At 37.5% G+C, this 21,024-nt stretch overlaps 1 protein-coding gene across 5 annotated transcripts in view; it reads right to left on the reverse strand.

Annotated features, from left to right (window-relative positions):
* Positions 1–8,576: 8,576 nt before the first annotated feature.
* Positions 8,577–21,024, reverse strand: part of SCG5 (secretogranin V) — a 29,234-nt gene continuing 16,786 nt past the window's right edge. For 2 of the 5 annotated variants that reach the window (XM_058863271.1, XM_058863278.1), the window contains exons 4-7: positions 19,789–19,901; positions 15,268–15,321; positions 11,524–11,608; positions 8,577–9,910 (exon numbers count right to left, since the gene is read on the reverse strand). In XM_058863271.1, coding sequence (XP_058719254.1) covers positions 9,786–9,910; positions 11,524–11,608; positions 15,268–15,321; positions 19,789–19,901 — 377 coding nt within the window. In that variant the 3' untranslated portion in view covers positions 8,577–9,785. Of the gene's footprint in view, positions 9,911–10,743; positions 11,609–15,267; positions 15,322–19,788; positions 19,902–21,024 lie in introns of those variants that run through there. The other 3 variants (XM_058863293.1, XM_058863286.1, XM_058863301.1) reach the window with 2 other exon arrangements.

Here is a 21,024-nt window from a genome sequence, read left to right on the forward strand (position 1 = left end):
CAAATAAAGAAATATCATTTGTCAAGCTAAACTTTTTAAACTCTTTTTCACAATTTTTGGATGCATCTTATGTATTTGATGATAATAAAAGAATTTGCCAAGAAAATGAAAGTCGTAGAATTCCTCTGCCCTCGTGCATTTGCTTTTTTTTTTTCTTTTGTCTCCTGAAGCTGTAGGAGGTGTTTGCTGACATGCTTTGCTTTCAGGGCACTTCTGGAGCAATGTGATATGAGAAGTGACTCAGCTAAGCAAACTGAGTTTGTGTGAACATCAGAAGCCCTTACAGTAAGAAGCTGTAACTGGGAATTATGAACAAGGGCATCAAAGGAGCTCAATGTGTTATTTACATGCATATTTCACTATATGACAGCTATGAAATATAATTTCCATTTATGCTGCAAAACTGAAAAGCTCCCTTCCCAAACCTTACTGCATCCCAGCTTCTCATACAGATTTCATACACTTTTAAGACATGAACAGGTATCTCATGCACAGTCCTGGCAAAATAGTCCCTTTTACTTTTTCCTTGCTGTGATGAAAGGCAGCTTGTTGTGTGAGCACCTGTGTTTCAGGGTGTTACCTGTGGGGGATTCTGTGCTACACCTGTGGAGCACACTGTGTCAGTCTGGCAGGTAAGGTAGGTTGTGGGAAGTCAAGAGATCTATCTGGGCTTTTTTCCTGGCTCTGCCACTTATGTCTGTAGTGAAACAAACAAACAAAAAAAAAAGAGTAAGAGAGGCAGGAGAGCTATTCTATTATGTAAGGAGATTGTCAAGGCATTTATTTTGGTTTGTTTTGTTCTGTGTTGGTTTGGTTTGGGTTTTTTATTCCATTGCTTTCCTTTCAAAATTGAAATCTTATCTGTTATTTTTGCTTTTCCTGGCAATAGCCATGTAAAAACAGAATACCAGATAAAAAAATGTAGCTTTGCAGGAATGAAAGAGCTGAAGCTCTTTTTTTGTCTGAGACAGAAACTCAGAATTTCTGCATTTTATATTTGAAATCCAGTGTCACAAAAAGTGGCTGCTATATTACAAGGAGGAAAGAGCTCTGTTAAACAGCTGTACTGCTGCAGCATCAGTTGCTCCACTTCTCAGAGAGAATACTAATGGAAGTGGGAAGAAACAAAACTCTTCATCAATGCCATTTTTATGTAGATGGTCTCTCTGTCAAGAAGAAGAGGCATAAGAGGGACAAGTTCACATCCCTCTGCCACCATCACTCTTTACTTTGTTTCAATTACACCAATTTTCTCTTGACTCCATTTCCCCACCTATAAAGCTGCAGTAGGGAACAGAGTTTTCAAAGGAATAATTTTGGCCTAAATCCTTAAGGCTGACTGGGTACCAAACTTCTTGTGAAAAGTTATAAGAGAAGCTGAGAGTTCAGATTAATCTGGAAAGATAAAATGTACCTTTTTTAACTTTCATGTACTTTGTGTCCATGTGCTTGAATACATCCATTTTGAAATTTCTAAATGCTTCTAATAGGGAAGAAGGCCTTTTAACTTCTGTAATTCTCCCCAATAAAAAACAAAAGAGGATATTTCCAGTGAATAAGCCAAGTTTTCACTGTTGTGGACAAAAAAAAACTTTAAAGGCAGATGAATAATTGTTTAACCAGTTGTCTCTTCCTAAAAGAACTGCTGGTTGACTTAAATAATACTTTTGCTATATACATAAATGCAAACTGATAGTTAAGTGCTTTGGTAAGAAAGGTGGATTTGTGCACGTACTTAATTTTTTTGCTGAACTTAGATTCGAACCTGAATCCTGCAGGGGCTTGCCAGATGCTTGACTTTGTTTTCAGTGGAACTATTCAGAGTGTATTATGTGAAGCACACACAATAATCCAAGAGGCTTGGGTCAGGTGGGGCTTGCTAAAAGACCCAGAAATAATTTACATATACCTCTTTACCCTGCTAAAGGACTTTCTAGTTAGTTTGCATACTAAAACGCTAAACTTTATGGACTTCAGGATTAGAAATACAATAATAATAAAATACAAAAATAGTCTATTTTTTAAATCTGTATGGTTCCCAAAAATTCACTCTTTCAAAAATTGCCAAAAAAAAAAAAAAAACCTAACAAAAACCCCACTTCTGGGAAACTGCACACACGAGCCTAGGGCCAAATCTTTTTTCTTGATATTTCCAACAACTGCTCTGTTTTGCTTCTTCTGTTTCCTTGTCAGAAGGATCCTATTTAGCTTCTTTGGCTAAGGGCATCTGGGTATTTATTCATTGATGTCTCCTTTCTTGCATTATCTTGAATCCTAATTAGAGTTTTTCAAGTCCTATTACTTTACTCTCCAAACATAGCTACAACAGACAGCACTCCTCCATTTCTATAGAGCTGTTCAGAACCATGAAAGAAAGAGCTGTCATCTTACATTTTGGGACTAACCACACTGCCCAGCCATTCTCCACTAGCAGCTTTCATTGGCAGTTTGATTGAATGATTTTTTTCCCTCCTCACAAATAACATGTGATTCAAAGTCCTGAAAAAGTGTTAAGTCACTTGATGTTAGGAGAGATTCTGTAAATAGGACTGGGAACAGTCCTCTAGGTGTTTGTAATTAATCAGGCTCCAAACACTTGGAGCTTTTGGATGCACTTGTAAAAAGTCTAAAAATGTAAACAGTTTTCTTTCCCCTCCTCAGGAAGTCTTAATGCACTAAAGACGTAAGCGAAGAAGTTAAATTGCCAGTGATCAAATCAATTACACTTCAGATCAGACTGTGGCAAGGATTTTTGGTTCTCAACCAGATGGAACTAGACTACTTGTGAAGGAGGTATTATTATTTCTTGTCAGAGTTTCAAAATGAACACAGGAATTCATAGTAAAAGAATGACTTTTTTTTTTTTTAAATATACTGGAACACTTAGAGGAAAGACTCCTTGGGAGCTGCTGTCACCAAAACTTATCAGACACAGTAAAAAAATCATCTTAGCCATTTCTTATTCTTCTGATCTGACAAAAGGGAGAACATAAATGAACATGATATTCTCCTGTGCTGCAAGGCAAAGAAGAAACCCCCCTTTTTAATATAGTAAATTCTTGGATTCAGAGTTTATGGGTTCTTTTGGATGTGCCTTTCTTATAGGTTGAAGTTTTTACATTAAGAAAGCTATGATGTAAAAACATACAAGAGCCGAAGTACTGTGGTTTTTATCTTGATGTAACTAGTAATTGAGATAAATCCAGATGAGGGCACAGGCTATCTGGAGGTAGAAAGCATTTTTTTATCCTGTAGAGAGATATAGGACAGCTTGTTTAGAAAACCTCCGTGCATTAGGAAGGGAGGTGACTGCTGCAATCAGGTGTCAAAAAACCCACCTTTTTTTGATTTGTTTGTTTCTAATTTAGAGGACTACTTTGTAAAACCAAGTACTTTTATAGTTTGGTCTTTCCAATCAAATTATTTGTTTGATCTGGAGTCCAGATCCCTCTTGCTTTGAGTACACTGCCACCAGCTTATGTAAAATCTTTGAAAACCCCTTCAGTACTTGGACGTGCATGTTTTAATAGGGCAAATTCCACCTGAAACCACCTTGAAGAGAATTATTCATGCTGGTGTGGATAAAAAGATTGTGCCTTAACTTCATTGCTGAAAATGCTTTTGAGGTGACATGCTTTGCTATAAGAGATGTCATGTTAGCAACACTAACAGGGTCCTGCAGACTCACTGGAGCTCTTGGTCAGCTAATCCCATACATTACATTGACTGCAAGATTAAATTTGTCACTGGAATGCTAGTAGTGAATAAGAAAGTGGAGTTTTTAAATGCTTCCTTTTCAACAGATGCAAAATGATCTAAAGACATTTTTAAAGTTACTAGAATAAAGAATGCACAGGCCAGCAAATGAACTCTTGCTAGTTTCCAAGTCTTGCTAAATATAACACTCTTCCAAGAATTCGGGTAGCAGCTAAATACATCTAACTTTCCTGAAAAAAACCCCAATACATAAAAAGTGAGTGAAAGGAGGCTAGTGGTGTTTCAGGAATCAGAAAAGAAAAGGTGATGGTCTGTCTACTCCCTGGAGGCATTCAAACCAGCACCTCCAGAGCTGCAGCCTCTTAGCCATGAGGCTGCAGCCTGTTTGCATGAGACCTGCACCTCCCCTGCTGAAGCCATTCAACAATTCAGAAAACAATTAAATCAAGACAAGGAGCCAAAATTAGCCATCTACTCAGGAGGATGGGGGAAGGTGGTTGGCTTGGTTTCGCCATCTCTCAGACTACTCAAGAATTTTTATCAGCTGTCTGCCTAGCTGCCCAAACACTCCTTGAGGACTAGTTAGGGTCCACTCACTCTGCCCTTCCATGTGTTCAGCCTGTCATGAGAACCACTAGGTGACAAATTTGTTTTCATTTGTGATTGCCTTTTCTGGTAGAGCTTTGATTCTTTTGCCATAACTCTTACGGACATTTTTTGGTTTTTTAATTAAGTTGTCTATGTCTGCTGTGGTATTTCGTGCAATGCCTGGTCCTGTAGACATGTGTGAGATGAGCAGCTGCCAGGCTTGCTCCCTCAGGGAATATAGGGGAAGAATTGCCAAGTTTGTGGATTCAGGCTGGGTTTAGGACCGAGATAGATGTAGAACTGTGCAAATTCACTGAGTCTCAAACAGTCCTAGGCATGTACAGAAGTAGGAGTTCAGGCACCTGAGGTACCTGATTACAGGTAAACATAGCTGTGTATAGCCTTTAACTGCCTGAGGAATCAGGAAAGAGAGGCAAGGTTTGAGGAGCATGTGCTTGGGCTTTGGTATTTGCATCAGACACAACGTGGGTCCAATTATGTCCAAAAATCCAACTGTGGGTACTTAGGCCTTTACTGGAGCCAGCACTTAACTTCTTTGCAACTGTTAACCCATCTTTTAATTGGAAATTATTCACAGTTTTTTAAACCTCCAGATCAAGAATCTCCAGATTGCACAACAAAAAAGACACAAAGTGTTTTTTACAAGCAGCTGATAATTTAGGATCAGTTTATGAAGGACTTACCTTCAGCTTTGTGGATAGTTCTTGTTCTTTTAAAGGATTATAGTTTGCTGCTGAGAATGTAAAAACACAGCAGAAAATAGCCAATGTGGTTAGAAATTAGAAAATAGCCTCAACTACTAATTGATGTATTTTTAACTGAAAGAAATGTACATCATTATGGCACATATTGCTTGCCTGCTGGATAACTTTGCATTCAGGAGAGTCCCTGAAAAGAAGTCTTCCAGGACACCATAACTTCAGAGCAGTAACCACCAGAGAGGCTGCAGCAAAGCTGGAGACACTGTGGGATTAGCAGGATGAAGCTATAAAGAATCAGAAGCAGGACATACTTTTCTGCTTTTTTTAACTGTGCACACACACATTACCCATGGCTGCACAGGGTCCTGTGGCAGCTCAGTCTTAGGGTTTGGGAACTCAACCAATAGCCAGGGTCTACACATGAGCTGTGACAGCCATGCTTATCTGTTATATCAATGACTTCTAAAGAATTTACTTTTTTTTTTTTTTTTTTTTTTAATTTAGTCAATGGTTTATGCAGCATTAAAAATTGGTTTCTTCAATTGCCATAACAGCTCTCAGGCCCATAAATCTTACAGCCATTGCACTACTCGTTGGAATCAAAGTTTTGCAATTCTCTTAGTCACTGTTTGTAGCATTGTTTAAGAAAGGGAAAAAATAACCAATGGTGAATTATGAGTGCTTCTCTGGATGATCTAACCCGCTCTTTCATCAGCCTGTTTTGTCCATTTAGATATATAAAATGTCACAGTGTGGTATTTTATATTTCCCGTGTAGAAAGATGTTCTCCATTGAGTTGAGGATTCAGAACCTCATTTCCCCATACAGGCTATCCCACTTGAATTTCAGACACTTTTAGAGAACTTTGGGGCATTAGAATATAGATATTGCACTGAAAGAACTTCTAGGGTTTGGGTTTTGGGTTTTTTTTTTTTGTTTCTCAAAATAAAGAATTAGTTAAAAGATGTCTGAATTCAGCATCAAAGCCATAGGCACCTTCTCTGATCTAGCAAATATGCCCAGACCCAAAAATCCCTGTGATCTGTAACAGAGATCTTTAGTGGTTCCCAGGAAAGTAACATTGTTGTATGGTGGTTCAGGTTCAGAGCAAAGATCTGGAGTTAATGGAGTCACTTTTCATACATTTAATGTACAAAAAGCTAAACACTAAATGCTGAACACTGTTTTTTAAGCTAAACAATAGTGGTTAGGGAAGGAGGGAAAGTTTGAGACTAGTAACAAGTAGCACATTATTTTTTTCTGTGCTTCCTCCTTTGCCTCACTCAGTTTACCATGAAATTTAGCCAATGACTCCCACCACTGTTCTTCTTCGAGAAAACAGTAGGATGAAGAAACGGCGATTAATTGTGAAAGACAGCCATGCATTACATTTGGAGCTGCATTCCGCATGCTTTGGAACAAAATTAAAAAGAGGTGATTCAGGTCTACCTAATCTTTAAAGTCTGAAATCATTCTCAATTACCACCATCTCTACCTCTGCTCCACATACAAATACAGACCTCATTAATAAAATGTGACTTTTTAAAGCTCTATTAGTTCCAGTTGATAATTCTACTGCCATGACACTCGTCTTTAATGTTTGTTATGCTCCCATGTGTTGAACACATGCTTAGCAGCTCTCCCAACCATCAGGATTCATGTAATCACAGCAAAGCAGTCATCATCATAAATAAAGCAAACATGACAACTGAAACTACGTATTTCCTTCTCATGGTAAACTGGGATAATGAACTGGAGCTCAATGCCATTCTTTACCTAACAGCAAAAGGCTTGAGCATGGTAGACCTAAACCATGAGTGTACTTGGAAAAGGGTTCATTTGACCTTTTCATTCTCTTGTATTCTAAATCTTGGCTTAGTTTTCAATCCTGTGGTAGTCAGCCACATTCATGAGTGATAGGGACCTTCATGATGACAATTCTACATCTTTTGCTTACAATTGTTTTTAGTTTTTATTTAGTTTGCACTTTAGCAAACTAAAAGTGCTTGAGCCCTTCAAGGGAACTTGTTCTTTGCTCATGGTTGGAATGTGCTGTTGACCCTAGGTATGACAAACTGGCAGACCTTTTAAGGGACACAGTAATTATTTAAAAAGAGTACTTATTCTTTGAGATAATTCCTGAATATGATTCTTTTCAAAGAGTATTGAAGGTAATTGAATGCCTTCAAACAAAACTGAATTTTTAAGTGTATGTATCCATATGGCACTGGAGTCAACATGTTCTGTTGGGTTTTTGTTGTGGCTGTCTTTTCTTTAGAGCACATCACATTGCCATCCTATTTGCATCAAACATGGCAGAAATAGAATTCTATCTCATTGTCAGTTCCATTAGCCTGAAATGCTGGATTCAGGTGTCTAAAAATTGCAGATAATGTCCTCTCCCTGACAGCCTTGATAGCTTCCTGCCTGGATGGAGAGCTATGTGAAATCCTACAGATAGCGACACTTGGCTAATAAAATAATGAACATATTCATCTCCTTTGTGGATCATTTGTCCTTTGTCCTTTCCTTGGACATCTTAAATGTTCATGGGATAGTGGAAGCATTCTCTGAATCTCCCCACCTTGCCCCTCTTCTTCCATAGATCTGAATGTGTGACTTCAAAAAACTGAAAAGTTGTCTTTAAGGTCTTTGTCCTACAGATCCAGGCACTGTCCATTTGCATAAAAAAAAAAAAAGTAATTGCATAAAAATTCTATCACATTACAAGTGATAGAGCATTACAGATGAGGTGAGGTGAGAACTGGTTTAGTGAGCTTACCACCAAACAGGCCAGAAGATTCAAAGTTTGTTTTGGGTTGATGTTGTTATGGGCTTTTTCAAAAAAAATTTAAATGTTCAAAAATTAGTTTCTTGAACATCATGAAAATGAAAACAAAGCTTTTCAACACTTCCATAGAGCTACTGTTTAGAGGCCTGATTTGAAGTCTCCTCTTCATGGTGAAAAAGCTACTTCTTCCTCAAGTACTGACATTTGGAAACAAAGGAGCTTGAGTGTTATTCTGCTGGCAACAAAGCCAAAAACCTAATTGACTTAGTTGTCATCTTTCTGCCTGTGCCCTTCCTCAGTTTAACAGATAAGATAGGCTTTGTCACAGTTTGATAAAATAAGCTTCAGGTCAGCTTTACTTGCAATCCTCTAAGTGACTCTCGGGACTCTGGGAACTGGGAACTGGTACCCAGCTTCTCCGGGTGGCTCCTGAGTTGCTGCATAGATAGCTGCATGGTTTTATTGTATTTGGTGAATGCAAATGTGACAGTAATTAGAAGCATATCACTATTTCCCCTCCTTAGCAATTCAATAAGAATTTGTATATTACTTTATTCTGTGGGTTAACATCTTTGTAGTCTTTACTAATGAGTTTATTATCAGACTGTACTGTGTTTTAAAAAGTGTATTAGTGTGTGTGTATGCACTCCAGAGAAAGTTTTGTGTCACAAATGAGATACTCCCCTCAGTTACACATTGCTTTTTTTAAACTGGAGTCATAAATATTTCTTTACCAGACAAAACCAATGTTTCAGGGCAATACACTTTATTTTGTATAGCTTCCTTCAAGCACATCGTGTCTCTAATGTGTTAGAGATAATTAACATACTTGCAAATTTTAAAATACTCTAAAAGCTTTTAATTTGATGAAAATTCTAAACAACACTATCAATATACATGCTCCTTAATTCACATGCATCATAAAGGTAAAAGGACAATTATGCCTGTGCAGCTACTATGTAATTTCTAGAATTTCTACATTCTTGTAAATATTGGTTTGGTGAACTCTGAGTGAGGAGGGATAGTTGGTACCGTTGTTCATTGATTTTGAGACCAGCACTGTGATTATTCTGTTTAAAAAACTATGTGTACATGTTTGGACTGTTGTTGGAACAGTAGGAGGGACATGGATTTTTGCTTCCTTTTTTTTTTTTTAATCAATATGGGTCTAACTAATCCCAGTATGAAAAACAGCTCTACCATGAAACAGAAATTAGAATAATGAATCTCATTATCATGGTGCAATAGCTATATTTTATTAACATGTCACAATAGTACTGCTGAGTCTTCCTGGTGAAACACTCAAGCTGCCTGATGAACTCAGCAGACAGCTGCTCACCACCACACACTTGACTTGTTCCAGCAGACAGTTCCTGTAAGACACATCATTGTTTTGTGCAGTGTAAAGATTTTTTTTTTTTTTTTTTTAATTTGCTTGCATTTAAGGATAAAAGCAGGTCTGAACTGTGATTTGCCTGCACTGTGTTCAGATCTATCATACACAGGAGGGCAGCTTCTCTGGCCGCTTGCAGTCTGACGGGTATCCCTGTTCTGGCCAGTTTGCAGTGTTACATTTCACATCCCCACACAGGCTGGAGTGACCTGGAGAGCTTCACAAAATTACATGTGGGATTACCAATACTATTAGGCAAGCAAATGTTTCTTTTCCCTTCCCAAGCCCACTATTTACTGTACACCCCTTTAACTAAGCACTTGTCCTTAGTAAGGGCTTAAAAAATGAAATAAATTGCCAGCATGGTTGTTTCATTTTTGTGATTCAAACGGATTTTACTGGAGCTATAAGGACAGAATGTAACTCAGATTACTCTAGAAGTATTGGTGGGACAGTCAAGGATCTGAAGAAACACCAGTCTCTTAGGAATGACAGTCTAGCCTCCAGCTGCCTGGGAGCCTTGTAGCTACAGCAGTGGCTGGCAGCAGGGTTAGATGGAAGGAATGACCATTGCTCACACTCTGGGCCACTGGGCATCAGCAGGTTCTAATGTCAGATTTATGCCACAATATATAAAGACTCTTTGTCGGTTTTGGAGCAATCTTTGTAGCTTTGCCATTTTCAAAACCTGTGTGAAGACTAAGCAGGAGTGCAGATAAAAAGAGTTAGCTCAAAACACAAGAGAATACAAGTTCTGTCACATGAACAGCTAGATTGCTCCCATCCTGCTCCAGCCACTGGAAGCCAAGGGAGCTCTGTGATTCATAGAAATTCCTCATTTTTGTGTCATGTGTGAGTATAAATCCCACTTCATAACATACTATTCGGTTTTCTCTTCAAGATTTTTTTTAAAAGGGAAATATGATGAAGGACATGATAGTTCATTCCAAAATATTAGAATTTTGCAATCCACCCATAAATGGCATGAGAGGGCCAGTTCTCTACATACATAATTTACTACAAATTACTAAGTGGTGAGATTGAAAAAGCAAATGCCATTAACAGTCATATCTGTGCCATCCTGTTAAATTTAATTTTATATAGCTAGGAACCTTATTTTCTTATCTGTTTTTTACTTTTTTTCTAAGAGACCATCATTATTTTATTGTGTCTTTCTACAGGATGGGAAAGGAAACTACTTTTTTTCCCCCTACAGATTTGTAATACTAGCTATAAGCTAATGCTGTTTTCCATAATTCCAGTGGTCCATTAACATGGCTTGAAATATTCAGGTGTATTCTCATCTTTTAGAAAGGGAGAAGCCTGGAATATTAAGTTCTTTGATCTCCTAGGGACAAGAAGGCAATTTAAGCTTCCCAGAACAACTTCAAGAGCAAGGACAGCTACCAGTGTTATTAGAGTAACGTACTTTTTCATGAGATCAACTGTAATGACCTTCATATCCTGGATTTAGATTCAGAGGTTGTTGACACAACCTTATTAACACAGACAAATGCCTCAATCTCTACGTATAATTTAATAACACTATAACGCACAAATGCTGCAGTTACTAAGACAAAGAACAGCAGGACTGATTAATTTTCACATAACAGTTCCACTGATAAGGAAAGATGTTCTCAAGTGTTCAGGAAAGCTCTGGGCATGGAATGATTAAAACTAACAGAAAAAATATTCCAGTGAATACAGTCAAAAAGCAGTTCTTTAATTTTTACATTTGCACAGCAATAACAGAGACAAATGAGCCTCTGAAATATTTTGGAAAATGTCACTTTGCAAATCTTGTAGATTGCTTAAATGTTTATTAAAATGGACCAAAAGCCAAAATTCTCTGTGTAAAATAAATACTTTGTCTTTGCTAAGTAACAATATTTGTGAACAAAACATAAAACTGTAATTTTCATGTGTCAAACATAGTAACATTTAAGATTAAATGTTGGAGTCAGACTCGGCATTTTTTTTTTCATCTTCCTATTTACAAGCTTCTCATTAAGACCATTTACCTCACATTAGCTATCAAAATGACTAACATTTTTAAAGTTTGCTCCATGACTAAAATGAAAACAACAGAAATGTCCTTTTACCATAACTTAACAAAAAGCAGAACCATACTTTTATCATCTAGGAGAACATGCTGTTATAAATACAGCTGGTTTTCATCTACAATTATATAAATAACAAGCATGCTGCCATTCACAAGGATTTTAATAGATGATTATATATAAGCAATATCATGGTCTTGAAGAGGATGGCATGAGTTTTTATCTTTCATTTTTATTGTACTTATTTAGGACCTTTGTCTTCATCTGAAAATTGTGGAACAGACTTCTTTGCTACAACATTATCCAGTCGCTGTCCTTGCAGATACGGGTTCACACTCTGAAAAAGTTTAAAATTATTTAAACTTATTAGAAACAGAGAAACGGATAAAAGGCAACTAGGATTAGTGAACACATTTATGTATTTCTTATCTGTCAGATATTTACAGACTTGGGAAAAAACTTCTTCCAGGGATTAAATCTAAAAGTCAATCAGTGTTTTGCTTCTAATAATTATTTTTTGTGCAAGAATTTAATTCAATCCACTAAAACAAACACATGTGAAGGAGGACTATCAGGAATACAGAATGATATGAATTAAAAACTATCTTTTTGCTCCACTTCTCCTCTCCTCAGAATTGCTGCTGCATCTCTGCTGGGCTAACTCCCTAATTTCTTGAGGCAGGACAGAACTTGTTAGAGAAGTACAGGCAAGCTTTGGTTCAAATCACTAGCCCCTGATGGACATTGTGCTGGGGTACAAACTAGAGACCACGATACCATTTTGACCAAAACCTCTTGTTCAGCCTGTCTCCTCTCCAGGAAACCCCTCCTTGCTTCCTCTCTTGATGCTGAGATAAAAAACTGCTGGCAAAGAAGCAGAGCCAAACAAGGGTTTGGCATAGAAAATGGCTCTCACAGCACTGCCAGAAAAAGGGAATGCTGGAAAGAAGATTCCTGGAGAGGGTTTAACTTCACTTTGCACCATGCAAGCAGCACAATGTGAGGCTGAAGATGAACAGATCCTGTCTCAAAACTGCTTGGAGATCATAGATGGAGTAACGTAGAAAGCCTGGGCTTGAATTTTATCTGTACCAATGTAGTAAAATGTATTTGCAAGTGGCAAGCATTCAGTATTAAGTATCATTTACACCTGCTTTCTGGCCTGTCACAGTGTCAGTGTAAGCAAATTTCAAGTGTATATTGTCTCGTTCACACAGCTAAAATCAAAAATTCTAGCATGAAGGTTTTTGATGCTAATAAAAACACTTTGCCTAAGGACAAACTTCAGAGGAATGCAAATTTTCCAGTATCTTCTGATTCTTGTCAGGCTGTCTGTGTCACAGAAATTACTTTTCTTGAATTATTTCTGCGCTTCTTTCACCAAAACTTCAGAATAAAAAAAAAAAAAGGCAGAAAAAAAAAGGCATTCAAAATGGGCATGAAATATTTATTTTCAGCTATCCCAAGTATTTGTCGAATCTCTGTAAAACATTTGGGGTTTATCTGTCTTCAAGTTTAAGCCCTTGGGTTTCTCCAGATTTGTGGAAGCTATCATTAATACTTAGTCATAGCACAGAGAAGCCCTTTTGCTTCCTTATGTTGGGTATTGGGTGTTTTGCCTGCTGCAAGTGAAAACATAAAAATACTAAGAACCAGAAATGAATGTGGAAAAATCTTTGAAAATAAACTAACTCCAATGGTTTAAATTGTTAGAAATAAGATGTATGTAAATTGGTTGTTTGTGTTTGTTTAAAGAAGTTCTGTTTAATATTAATTTAGTGAAATTCAACTGTTGCATAAACTTCTAGGAATTATTTGAAGATTCCTGGGAAGATAAATTGGTCCTTTTTTGGAATGCTACTTGCTTGCTACTTTTTGAAATAAAGTAGAAGAGAATGAGACTACATAAAATTTTGAATCCTTCTTAACCGACAAAAGAAAACACAAAATATAATACAAAATACTTTGGCTGATTTGACTAAAATAAGTTTAATCCCATGCAGCTGTGCAGAATTCAAAGTAATGCAAGTTCCCAAGCACCTCTGTACACAGCTCTGAGCCCATGGCAACTTAGTGATCACAGAAGTGGTCCTGACACTTCTGGACAGGGCTGCCTGCAAGCACAGAATTGTAAAAAAGGGGAGAATTAAAATTAGATGTCACTGTAAACCTCCTTACAGTGCAAGTGCTGCAGAGAAGCCAGCACAGCAGCAGATGCTGGGTACAGCCCTCTGCTCTGCACACTGGCTGTGTGTGCACGCTCAGGTGTGCTTTCAGAGGCACACACAGATACACAAATATGATACAGATACACGAATATGCACACTTGCTCAGATGCACTTTTCTAGACACCAGCAGCACCTCTGTGACTGGGTCACTGTGTCCCTGGATAGACACAGCAGGGTTACCACCCACACCGTAACACAGGACTTGTTTTACCTCAGATGGGGACGTTCAGATGCAAAAAAATCAATCTCTTGCCAGATTCCAAAACTGTGTCTGTGCAGAAAGACACAGAGAAGTGGCAGGGAGCAGAAAAGGCAGGAGGGGAATCCAGTGGGCTTTTTTGATTTCTAGGAAAATACACTCTGCTGCTGACAGAGTTCTAGTTTACTCTTCTGCTGATAAAGTGGAAATTTTTGTTGTTCATTAAAGCGTTAGTAACCATTACAGTATTACCCTAAAATAATTTAAATTCCAATGAATTTAGCATTAAGTGGCATGATGATGCTAGGAAAATAAGTCTGCTGTAAAGCAATTCACCTTCAAAATTCTGGGCTACCCCTGGCCACCGGACTCCAGCCGGAGTGTCAAGTGTCTCCAGCCAGTACTTCTTTTGTATCCAGTTATGTCAGTCAGCTCACAGAAAGAAAATGTCCTTTTTTTCTTTTGTCCCTTCATGTATACGTTGCATGAATTCCACTTTAACATGCTGTTCTAGCTATTAGTAAATATTCTGCTAAACTATTTCCAGAGTAAATTCTGCTTACTTAAAAACTACCTTAAAAAAAAGGGTGCCTACCCGTTTTTACTTTTCAACTAAGAAACTCAAAAATTAAATGTAAGCATGAAGCAGATACTAAGCTCAGGTCAGATCTTTAACTTATGGTTTAAGTGTCAATTGCCAGTGATGTCTGAATCAGAAAGAAATCAACTCATCTTCTCCCTTTCTAGCAAAGACTTAAAGTTTGAGAGTTAATAAATAAATCATCTTCACTTATGCTTGTTATTTTAAATTACATTTACTTCATTTACAATATCAACTGTGCTGTCATATTTTGAAAAGCTACTTTCTGGCAGAGAGTTAGACTTTTCCTTTTTGTAAAAATAATACATCATCAGCACGGCTAAAGATGTTGACTCTTCCTGAAAGTGATTTTATTTTAATAAAAGAAAGGCTGACACTACCAAAAAAGAGAGAGTAATGAGGCAGACTGTGCAGACTCTCTCTGTGTGCGTTGCCTTCCTTATTACAGGAGAAGAACAATGAGAACCCTTTCATCTTTGTCTTTTAAACAAGTGGGACACAGGGACAGGAGTTTCATCTGAGGTAGATCAGATAAAGAAAAACCTTTAGTGTTACTTACACACAAAAACATACACACATGGGTAGTGGTAATTAAATTTTACTAATATTTTTAGTTGGAATTTTCAAATTGTTTTAGAGATATTTAAATAATTTTACATGGTTGCAAGCAAATAAAATCAATTTTAAAAGACAGATAATATTAAGTTTGATAATGTTCTACACTTAAGTGTATCTTCTGAAAGAGGCTATTTTGAGAAATAAATCTTGTACCCAGTACTCAGTCCTGAAGCTGGCTATAGTAGTTTATCAGAGAGAGTACCTGACTATACACATAATCTAAAGTATAATACATTAGATTATGTGCATAGATTAAATGCATTAGACTATCTCCTAATTTCAACAACATGGTTTTAATTTTTACTAGGTCTCTATATTATATAGGGACTATGAAATATACCGATAGTTACCCTCTTTCTTCTTTTTGGACCACCATTGATTTTCTCAAAGAGTAAACTCTTGCTCTGGAAGGGAAAAAAAAACCAACACAGCCATCAAATCCATTACACTCTTCTTTTAAAATACTACTTCTGCAATCAAATATTATCAAGTCTAGAGGAGTGTGTAGTTTTATGGGAGAAATAAGCCACAAATAAGTATTTGTGTATTCCTACTAATATTTGCAGTTCTTCAGGAGCAGTCACAGCCTTATCAACAATTTTAAAGCCAGTACTTTTCCACTATTTTATCCCCTGTGTTCAGGAAATAAGTGCTTCAAGTACGTGCTGTATAGTCTGGATGTTCCCCATCATGTGATACGTGGTATAAATAGATATATTCTTTTTTTTTTTTTTAAGGTAAAGCAGAAGGAAAAAGAAAAATAAGAATGTGAGGGAGAGGAAGCAGCAGTCCTGCCTCGGGTGTGTCTTTTATACATTTGAGGTGACACAAGAACAGGAGCAAAAAATACTTGCTTTACAAGGGATTTTCTAATTCCTTTTAAAAACAGAAATAGGCATCATTCCTACTGTTTTGTTGTCTTTGCTTATTCCCTTCCAGATATCAACACTTCCCAGTGTAAAGCTCTGCTGAAAGGAGTTCAGCGCCAACTCTTCCTTTGTTTAAGTAGTGCCCTCAATAAAGTTTCTAAAAACCGTTTGGTCTATAACATTTTTAATGGCAAACCTTTTAAAAACTGCCAGAAACCTCTTGGCAGAAGAGAAAGTTATGATGATGAGAAAAGAAAAAAGAAAAACAAACCAACACAAAAAACCCCCTCTGACCATAGTTTACATAAGTGCATCCACATATTGTTGTATTTCTTATAAGTAGTGAATTCTAATAAAGTCTGGAATAACACACACATGTTCAACACATTTTGTTTCAATCCTGTGTTATGAAGAAAACCAAAACCAAGCCCTAACCTGAAAATGGAAGGCGAGAAGAATCACATGTATAAAAGCAGAAGACTGTATAAACAAGCCCATTAATTCTGCTATAAACAACTGACCTAACATTGATTATATAAATAGAAAGTGTAACTCTAGCACAAGACAAATTCACCAAACACTTCTAACTCTCTCTGCAGCCTTGATATGAGAAAAAACAAACATTTTCAAGTGTTACAATGAAATCTGCCAAAATTGTCTGTTTTGTACTTCTTGTGTTCATTAAACCTCGAATTCACAAAGCCTATCTCTTGTCCAACCCCAGTTATTTTGTCTGAGCTGCTCCAAAAGGGAACAGAGATGAAGCTGGCCAAGAGGGACATTCTTTGCTAGTCATTTATGTGAACTCACTTCAGGAAAACTTAAATTTAACATCTTAAAGAAACTCAAGTATGCATGAAATATTCTCCTTAGGAAACAAAGCACCATCAAAGCTTCTCTTTGTAAAGCATTTGACCTTATACTTTCACGAGAGGAAAAAGGGTGTTCCTGAAATAAAAAGAATTTCATGGACTACTGGAGCTAGCATTTCTGTCATTCTGAAAACTTCCTTACAATTGAACTGTTCCTTCTCAAGGAAACCATATTTTGTTTAGTCTGTCTGAGAATGTTTTAAGGCCCTAAGTACTACTGTAGCATTATGTGGAGTACAAAGCAAATATGGTTGTGGAGCATGAGCTCCACATATTTGTATGATAATAGCAATCCTGAAAGTATGTTCCACTGCGTAATGGCCTGACCTCATCAGCCACCAAAATCTGCCCGGGAAGTGTTCATCCTTCACTGAGAGGTTGTTAGGAATGAAGGCACAGAGTTTCCTCAGTTAAAGGTACACCTCATGTAGAGACATTTCTGCATGTGATTTTCTACTTTTCCCTCCCTCCTGGAGTTTCCTTTGCATCCTCTTGGCCACTTGGATTAGACTACTACAGGTTGGAATTTGGGAGGAAAAAAATCAGAAGTTAAAATGCTTCCAACCAACAAAATATGTAAGTGGATTTTAGATTTGATTGTAAATTGTATATTGTAAATTATCTTAGTGCAAGTGTTTCTGGATGCCAACACTTCTTCAAGCCATCTGAAGAGGCAATCTGCAAGATGCAAGAAAGGCACACTCAGAAAGTGTCGGTGTCCTATAAGGAAAAAGTCTGAACTGGGGGAAAAACTCTGAAATCTTAGAAACTGTAGTTGTACACAAGGATAGAAAACTCCAGAAGTCACTCATCCTACTGTTTCCATTGTCCCCTCTGTGTTTTCCACACATGAGAGGGGAGCAGAGCGTAAGCTGTGGACTTCACTTTATAAACAGAGTCTGTTCCTGAGACTTCTGACAGGTCAGCATACTGATATATGGGAAGCTGTACCAAAGACAGAAAAATTCTTCATCTTTCTTCCCACTCCTAACCCAGTATACCTTTATTATGATTTATATGTTTGTATCTGCAGATGTATTAGCAATATTTACACGTAATATTTAGCATCTACATAACTCTACACTTTGCTGCGTGAGACAGCTTCTAGACTTGCCTGACCCCTACAAAACATGTCTCTTATTCACAGGATACTGCAGAGGCCTCACAGCTTTGCTGTGATGATGTCTGTCACCAAAACAAGCCAACCAACCTGTTTCTGTCCCAGCAGGATGAGCAGGTCCTTTTTTTTCTGACCTGCTAATGTAATTTGGGTTTTTCTGTGGTTACACTGAGGAATGCATGTTGGCTCCTGGAACGGACAAGTCACTGGGATCTGTAACGCTTCCTCACCCACACAGCGGTGAGAAAAGGCTGGGGAATTTTAGATGCTGAGGACAGCTGGAGGATGAGGATGCACACAGCCAGCTGTGTTGGTCATCTACAACTTAATGCAGGCAACAGTGAATGCCCTAAAAGATCTGATCTCCTTCAGCTCTGCTTCACAAGGTCTCAAACAGCTAATTTTCAGAGCACTTACCCGATTTTCCCAGAGAATTAAAAATAACAAACCCAGCCACCAAAAGATACCACTGTATTTATCTTTTTATCATGTAGTAATATGCAAGTAGGAGATTATCAGGGCTATTCTCCTGGATCTGGGCAGAACATTTGCTCATGCACATGACCAGCTGTTTCATCTCTAATTAAAAGGATCTAGAGCTGGCTAAGATCTAGCAACTAGATCTGATTACTGTTTAGTACCAGAGAGTGTTTTAATCCATACATGAGCAGCTTTTTCTCCTGAGTTAGTAGTGATGGATGGAGCTACAAAAAGGCTCAGGATTCACTAATGATTTACTATCATTTATTAAGGATACATGTTGCTGATGACAACACAGTACGTATTGTTTTATTCTGAAATACTGCTATAGGCCAAAGATTTACAGAAGTGCTTTTGTAGTATTCAGAATGGTATTATGAAAGCGAAGTACTCATGAATAGTAAGAAAACTAACAGCCTTATCTGGCATAAAAAAGAAAGTTCACCATCTGGTGTTTTTTAAATGAAAATTTTTGATGGTAATTACTTAGAATTCAACAAGTTTCCAGAACTTGGATTTTTGGCATGATTCTCTCCAGAAATTTAGCACTTGCATAAGTAATTAAGACTATAAATCTTACACTGGTTTGATTACGAAGACGAATCACTGTCTCAAAACTACGTCAGGAGAAGAGACTGCCAAGCATGTCCATTTATCGATATATGCTTGCAGAGCACTGGTTTAGGGCAATCTTAAGTGAAGTGTTATAACAATGTAAAATGAGATTTCATTATTTGCTCTACAAGCATAAATTATGATCATTGTTATTGTTTTCCTGGCGCCTGAAAATGGATTTGGGATTGGACATTTTAACTGATGTAATCCAAGATTAAGTGGCAGAGCTTTCTTTGGAGACTCTAGCCTGTAGAAATAGTCTAGCTGCAGTTATTAAAGTCCTTGTATGCTCAGAGCAAGATTTCTGCCCTTAGTGTAGCTCACTGTGTTTATTATATGTGATGTGTCAAATAGGTTTTCAATATAATGCAGCTCATAACCTGACTAGAGGAAGAAGCAACACCAAGTCCTCCAAAATCCTTAAGGTGGGGAGGATTTCTTAAAGCAAGGGGTCTGAGCCTAGATTTTTTTAAGGTGATTTGAGCTGCTGAACTCTGTTTATCTGTATTTTCTTTCTATTTTTAATATATGTAGCTGAACAGTGAATAGTCACTGAACCTGGAAATTCTTTCACATTAGGGACATCTTATGTTTTGAAATATTAAGATCTGCACTAATTCTGGCTACATGCTCTGTAGTTTGAAATGTGGGTTTTTTTGCATTTATCAAGCTGACATGTTTTGGGACAGGTAATAGAACAAGGATTTCTACTTTCTGTTTTTCTGGGGTGTCTATCAATCACAAGCACTATTTCTGTTTTACAGGGCAAGTTCACCTTTTTCGACAAGTTTCCCTTAGGGTGATAGTTTTTCCAGCATTAAGAACAATACCGTCCTCATGGTTTCATAGTGCCCCACACAGCAGACAATATCCAGTTCCACATGCAACAAAAATAAGCAAGAAGCATGTACTCACCCACTTGCCCCTGTTGGGATAGTCATGCTCTGGATCAAAAAGGTGTTGGTGCAGTTGGTATTCCCTGCTGAACTCTGCTGTGTCTGGGGTGTTTTCTAGACACCCATCATCAACTGCAAAAGAAAGCACTGAGTGCTTAGTAGCTTTGAAACACACAGTATATGCCACATTAATCAGCAAACTTCTTAAATGCAATTAAAAAAAACCATAAAGACCTCAATGACTAGAAAATACCGGGTTCTTTTTTCTCTTGAAACTTATTTTTCAGAATGTATTTATTTTTAAAAAACCCCAAATCCTCACAACTTAATGACAACTGAAGGGATTTCTTTTCCACACTCTTTCCCTCCTTTATGTTTTTCTTTAAATTATTGCACTTGATTTTACCTAGAACTGAATCCTGTTCTGATTCAAAAGGGATATTATTTTCTTTTTTAAATGCTCACAAGTAGTTTTAGAAATGGGCAAGGCAATACTTTTGGAGGTCATGGTTTAGCAATGCTGTGAGCAAAGACAGAATTTCTTTCACTGAGTAGCTTCTCCTGGAGCTCCATTTCTGGTTTGCACTTTATTCAAAATGGCTGAAAACCATTTCTGCATCATAGGATCTCATAAAAATGCTATGTAGCAGGAGTTCTATGATGAAGGCATTTCTGTAGGTTGGTAACTAATCCGATTGGTCCAGAAACCTCCTTTAACCACAAGGGATGGTTTTGTAGACAGTGTGACATCAAGATAATATCTTTTTAAAAATCAGCTTACGGTCTTTTTACCAAAATAAGTCATCTTTAGCTTAAACAAAGTTTCAGCAACTTGAGGTCAGAGTAGCTTTTTGGATAGAGTCTGCTCCTGGAGCTCCCACTGCTTTGCCAGCATGGGGAGCTTGCAGTCCAAGTTCCTTGCAGACATACCCGAGGAGATCCTACCAGCCAGGGCATGATGCTGGGCACTCAAACAACTGCATCTGCCAGAGCACAGGCACTCCAGAGCACACACCTGTGGACTTTCCCTTCTGTCCTTGTGTGTCATCATGTAAAAAGATTTGCAGATGGATTATCTTCTTCCCTCAGATGTGGGAAACAGTAAAAACTTAAAACTGAGTTGATTCAATGACCTGAGGAGGTTATTCTGAGTTCAACAGATCCAGCTCTCTCTCTTTTCTCATTGGGATTGGAAAAAAATAAAATTGCCAATAGAAAACAGGGGAAAACTCTTCATACCTAAGTAACTCAGAAA

This window comes from Poecile atricapillus, chromosome 1 (genome assembly GCF_030490865.1).
Source record: "Poecile atricapillus isolate bPoeAtr1 chromosome 1, bPoeAtr1.hap1, whole genome shotgun sequence".
Classification (NCBI taxonomy): domain Eukaryota; kingdom Metazoa; phylum Chordata; class Aves; order Passeriformes; family Paridae; genus Poecile; species Poecile atricapillus.